At 39.1% G+C, this 6339-nt stretch overlaps 1 protein-coding gene across 1 annotated transcript in view; it reads left to right on the forward strand.

Annotated features, from left to right (window-relative positions):
- The window catches only part of gria2b (glutamate receptor, ionotropic, AMPA 2b), a gene marked incomplete at both ends in the record, with an annotated part of 50275 nt that extends 44172 nt beyond the window's left edge, over positions 1-6103 (forward strand). The window contains 5 exon segments of the mRNA XM_014001981.1: positions 961-1128; positions 3859-3963; positions 4296-4403; positions 4765-4974; positions 5736-6103. Of these exon segments, the coding sequence (XP_013857435.1) occupies positions 961-1128; positions 3859-3963; positions 4296-4403; positions 4765-4974; positions 5736-6103 (959 nt within the window).
- Positions 6104-6339: the final 236 nt, after the last annotated feature.

Consider the following 6339-nt stretch of genomic DNA (forward strand, 5'->3'; position numbering starts at 1 on the left):
AATAACTTTTACTAGATAATGATGAGAGTAAATATTACATGATTTTGTAGCATTTAAATTTACTTACCAAATGTTAGGGCAAATCGTTTACAGGATTCTCTCAAGTAAATCTTACAAGTTATTTTTTACAGTGTAGGACTACTTAAAAGTTCATCCATCCATCCATGTTTTGCTTTTTATCCATAATTGGGTCAAGGAGGCAACATGTACAGAAGGAAAACTCAGACATCCCATTTCCCAGTGAGACATTCCAGTTTCCTCTGGGAAAGTCCATGGCATTCCAGACCAGAAAGGRTACATTATTCCTCCAGTGAGTTCTGAGTCTGCACCAAGGTCTCCTTACGATGGGACGTGTCTGAAAAAACTCTCAAAGGGATGCACTTAGAAAGCATCCTAATCAGAAGACCAAACCACCTCTGCTGACTCCTGACAAGGAGGAGCAGCTGCTTTATTCTGAGCTCCTCAGTCTTTCTCCAAGGCTGAGCCCARACACCTTGTAAARAAAGCTTATTTTAGCTGCCTCTTGYTTCTTTTAGTTGTGATCCACATCACACGACCATAGGCGAGGGCTGAAACATATGAACTAGGAAATAAAGAGCTTTGCTTTTCCACTAAGCTCCTTCTTCACAATACCAGACAGGAGCAACATCCTCATTAATGTGGATGAGGCCCCAATCTGTTCCTTAACCGTCCCGTGCATCCTGCCATCGTACGCTTGAATGTCTTAGCTGAAGGAAGCATTTCACTTTAGTCCAGTTAAAAATCAATTTCAAATAAAAATGTATAACACAACAGATTAAGAAAACTAATTCTTTTAAATTTAAAAGACTAATAGGATCAAAATTTTCAAAAAGTTTATTGTGCATTTGTCGTAGTGTTTAACTCATGTTCAACGGGCAGGTGTGTTTGTTTTATATAATCAGTTTCAACTTTTATTTGACTTTTTTTTTCCCCTTGCAGTACACCTCAGCGCTGACCTACGATGCTGTGCARGTGATGACCGAAGCCTTTCGATACCTGCACAAACAGCGCATCGACTTCACCAGAAGAGCTAACACTGGTGACTGCCTGGCYAATCCTGCTGTCCCGTGGGCTCAAGGGGTGGAGATTGAGCGAGCACTGAAACAGGTAACAGCCTTTTCCTTCTGCATTTTCTGAAAAAGGAAACGCCTGCAACCAAAGAGAGACTGATTCATTCAAGATGAAAAACAAATRATGTCTAATTCCAAATTTCATTTTTGTTGGAAGTAAAGTAACTAAGCAGCTGTTGCTTTTAGATAAGTTAGAGAATGTAAAAGCCCAAACCTCTACTGCTGCAGTTCACAAGTATGATGCAATCAAACAAAGTCYGGTCTTTTAATATGTTTATTAAGCATTTTTTTAGATCTGATTGGTTAAAATTTGTTCATGACAAAAAGTGGCCCACAGTCCACAGCAACATAACCAGCACTGGCTGCCCGTTTCCAAACGATAGAAAAAAACAATATTACTTCTCACACTTTCTGATTCAAAAATGCATTCAAGCATCATAAATGTTCTTAGTGAAGACTTGTTGCCATAGTAACAGCAGATCTCTTTTAGAAAACGCACAAACACCCACAAAAGCTCAAATTACTTTGAAAGAGTCTGACGTTTCAGCTTGCATTTGGACACAAATATAGTGCATTAAAAAGGTATTCACTACTTTGAGTGATTTATGCGTTTATCGTTGTCATAAATTAGTCTTAAACCATGATCAATGTCAAGTTTCTAAAGAGTCTTTCCAATGGGGACCTTCACTCCTGACATCACACAKATTATTAATGTTTCCAACGCGCTCGCAAACGATCGGACAATCAAAGTGGATTCTCCGGTGGTTCAGTGTTAATACCGTAACGGAAAAAGATATTTCTAGAGCAAATTTCTACATCCGACTTCAGGAATCACAGCAAAGTTCATTAAGGTCGTATTCAGACCTGATAATTTGCTCCGCTTTAAACGAACCAGAGTTTGTTTCCAGCGTTGGTCCGGACTTTTTGTGCAGGTGTGAATACACTCATGCGAACTCTGGTGCGGATCAAACAACCGGACCGAGACCTGCTTTTTGAGGTGGTCTCGGTTCGTTTCCAAACGCACTCTGGTGTGGTTCACTTTAGTTCTCTTCTGTGAATACAGACCGGACTCTAACCGAACCAAATGCATTAAACATTCACCTTTTTGGACTTCACAGGCCACCGTTGCTGAGCTAAACAAACTGAAAACATACCTGTTTCATCGTCTCCTGTTAGCAGCTCTGCTGGCAGCATGTTGTGGGTCAGAACATGCAGAGCACCTCGTCTCCTTTGGGTCGCGGGACACATTTACTGATGTCGATCCAAAATTAGAAAATCATCACAGAACCACCGTTAAATTAGCTGCTTCTGACATTTTAAATGCTATTGCAGTTGTACTATCAGCAAAAATGTGCACATCAGAACCGCAGCATGCAGGACTTCCTTGTTTTCTTCTGGGTCTGTGGCTCAGTCCCGCCCCCGTCCTTTTTTTGTCCAATGGGAGCAATGATCGTCAGCCTCATGGCTTTGTTTACAAGTTATAGTTCGTTTGCAAAAAAGCACAATGTGAATACAAACCGCACCAAACGAAAAAAAAAAGTCMATTTTTGGTCCGGACCAAACAATTGGACCAAAGGACTTTCCTGGTCTGAATACACCCTAAAAATGTCCGGGTTCAAGGGTCCTGGTCTTCTCCAGACTTTGAAAGCAAATGGAGTTGTTAAAAAGGTTGGTGTTTTTACCGTGTCGACTTATAACTTATCCGTGTGTGTCTGTGTGTTTTTTTTTTATCACTGGAGCCACATCGTTTAAAGAAACTTAATGGTGATGTTTAGATTTTGTGTAAGTAAAATATGATCACTATATGCTGGACTGACTGCAGTAGAGCCTGGGAGTAGTGCACTATATGAGCGAGGCTAGCATAGATGCTAGGAGTAAAGCTAGCAGTAGGCTACAGTAAAAACAACAAGTTTTACTGTAGCTGTTTATCAACAGAAAGTGCAGGGAAAGGATTCAGSTGGTCCGGTGTTAAATCTGTAATTTTTTTCAAATTCAGCTTGTCCCATCGCTCGAATCCAGCTGTTAGCCTAGCATTTTAGCTTGGGAATAGAGACAAAAAATACTTGTTTCATGTGGGGATGATGGCTGGATCCTGAGGCTCTATTACGAGTAATTTAGCACACTTTTTTGTGGTGGAGTTTGATGCTGTTTTCCCAAATTTATTTAAGTTTAAACACAGCGAAACCAGCGTAGCTCCATTTAAATYARTGGAGCGGCTACAAGAGTTTGTATGTGCATTAGTTTCGAGCGGACATAGTCACATGACTCGTTTTCTTAAAATAGCCTCAGTGAAGGTCCCTATTGAATAAAAAAAGTGTAAAGTAAAATACCCCTTTAAAATGACTGCCTTTATTCAACTCAGAGGGAAAAAGAATTTAAAAAATACCCACAAGTGTGGGGATAGATATAGATTTCAAGGTGGTAAACATCCCCAGCATTTCTACTAGATCCATCATCAAAAAAATGGATCAGATATGAGACGTTTAAATCTACTGTTACAGCTAGCAGGCTGTCCTGTGCAAAAAGGAGAATAGTGAAAGAGGCCACCAAGACACCTGAAGGCATCAAAAAGAAAAAAACAAACTACAGTAGGATTCTTAGCCTTCCTTAGCTACCCAATAAAAACAGTAGAAACAAAAACACTGTTTGAATCAACTACTTGTGACTCAAACATTTTAATGATAGCAGTCCTAACTAGTGCAAAAAACAAACAAGAAAAATATTGTTTTATGATGTCTTTATTAAAAAAAACTCTTGTGTTTGTCAGGTGCGTGTGGAAGGCCTAACAGGAAATATTCAATTTGATCARCATGGGAAGAGAGTAAATTACTCCGTGAATATAATGGAATTAAACAGCAATGGTCCAGTAAAGGTAAGAGTTTGATTTACCATCTTGACAAAAAAAAATACTATTTTGATTTTACATGTTGTTGAGCTTTTAAACATATYTTGTGTGACCTTTTTAAGTACAAATAATGTAGAGCAATGGTGCCAAAAATCCTGCAGGCCTTAGATATTTTTTTGCTCTGACACACCCGTTTTTGATAAATGAATGATTAGCAGGCAGATATGCTGAAGAGCAGGGACATAACGAAAACATGCAGGATAGTGGCCGACGAAAACTAGGACTGAGCACCACTGCTGTAGATCATTCAAGCTCCATCATATTCTGTTTTTAATGAACATCACATTTTTCCTCTTCAGATTGGATACTGGAACGAAGCCGACAAACTGGTTCTCACCAATAATGGCGACTCAAAYGGCTCATCGTCATCAATGGAAAACAGAACATATATTGTGACCACCATCTTGGTAATGAAAAACTGGATGAACTGTTTTATTTGTTGTTCTTCTCACCACCTCTGCCCTTACATAAGAAAAGGACAAACACTAAGATCCAAACTAATTTTCTAAAATTGAAAACAAGCACAAACCAAGGTCACAACAGCTGGATTTTGTAACATTTATCTTTAAATACCAACTTTGTCACTAAAAGAGGTTTTAGTTTTCACTAAAATTATCCAACAAGAATGGCTTATTTATTAGTTAATGCTTCAAGAAGTTCATGGACAGTTTATAAATATATATATATTGCTTGGTGCTAAACCACTTTTTATTAACATAGTTGGAACTGTTTTTAAGCAGCGAGCTTTGTTTTTGTTTCCCCTTTCAGGAAGCTCCATATGTGATGCTTAAAAAGAATTACGATCAGTTTACGGACAATGAACGCTATGAGGGTTACTGTGTGGATCTGGCAGCAGAGATAGCGAAGCACTGTCACAACTTCAACTACCAGCTGAAAATAGTGGGGGATGGGAAGTATGGAGCCAGAGACGCAGAGACCAAAATCTGGAACGGAATGGTGGGAGAGCTGGTTTATTCGGTGAGTTATCATTTTTAATTGAAGGTGTTATTATAGTCGCATTAGTCATTTATTTATAAGAGCAGAACATAAAGTATATGGAAATAGAGTAGTTCCTGGAAAAAAWTATGAGAAGGCTTGCCAGCTGTGCAAGTCCTGTATGTTTTTGCTGCTTAAAATAGGTTCTGGCGACCGTAGTAAAGATGTACTGTCATTTTGAGATCACTGTTTGTACTATCAGCCCAAATTTGAGGCAAATATGTAAAAAAATGGCTGAGCTATGGTTAATTTAGCATATTAGCTGCAGTGGCCATCTTTGATTTTTATTTTGGCTTTATACCAATTTTAGCTCAATACCGTATGTGAAACACTGGCTGATTTAAAGCCCTTTGAAAATATCTATGGCAGCCATCTTGGATTTTTTTCCAGCTTCTATTTTTAACAGAGCTCACTCTCAGCTACTAGTGTATTAATCTTTAGCTCATTAAGTTGAAAATCGACTGAATTTAAGTCATTTGATATTAGCTACGGCAGCCATGTTAATTGTTTTATTTGGGCTACTATTTGTGATAGAGCTAGTGTATCAATTTTAGCTCACTATAATGAAAATTGACTGAAATTAGCTATGGCGGCCATCTTGGATTTTTTTCCCGGCTACTATTTGAAATATCGCAAGCTTCATTGCGGGATTTTTTTTATTAGTTTCAGCATCTTCATAAGGCAAATTTTAAAGTGTTGCTTTGGTTTCTAACTCTTGATTCTTTCACCCTTTTGCTTGACAGAAAGCAGATATCGCAGTGGCCCCTTTGACCATCACATTGGTACGAGAGGAGGTGATCGACTTCTCTAAACCCTTCATGTCACTGGGAATCTCCATCATGATCAAGAAGCCACAGAAATCCAAACCTGGAGTGTTTTCTTTCCTGGACCCGCTGGCCTATGAGATCTGGATGTGCATTGTTTTCGCCTACATCGGCGTCAGCGTGGTGCTGTTCCTCGTCAGCCGCTTCAGCCCCTATGAGTGGCACACCGAGGAGTACGAAGACGGGCAGATCCAGACCAATGAATCGACTAACGAGTTTGGCATATTCAACAGCCTGTGGTTCTCCCTTGGAGCCTTCATGAGGCAAGGATGTGACATCTCGCCTAGGTAGGTGGGGAAAAACAAAACAAAACTAAATCTCAGCATTGCCACATGACTTGAGACGTAATTAAACAAGCATAACTGGAGACTCAAAAATGTATACATTTTTCATATTTGTTAACTTGTTAGATTATGTCTCAGAATGCTTTTTTTCTGTTTTTATCCCTTACACTCACCGGCCACTTTATTAGGTACACCTGTCCAACTGCTCGTTAACACTTAATTTCTAATCAGCCAATCAC

This window comes from Austrofundulus limnaeus, unplaced genomic scaffold (assembly GCF_001266775.1).
Source record: "Austrofundulus limnaeus strain Quisiro unplaced genomic scaffold, Austrofundulus_limnaeus-1.0 Scaffold11, whole genome shotgun sequence".
NCBI lineage: Eukaryota > Metazoa > Chordata > Actinopteri > Cyprinodontiformes > Rivulidae > Austrofundulus > Austrofundulus limnaeus.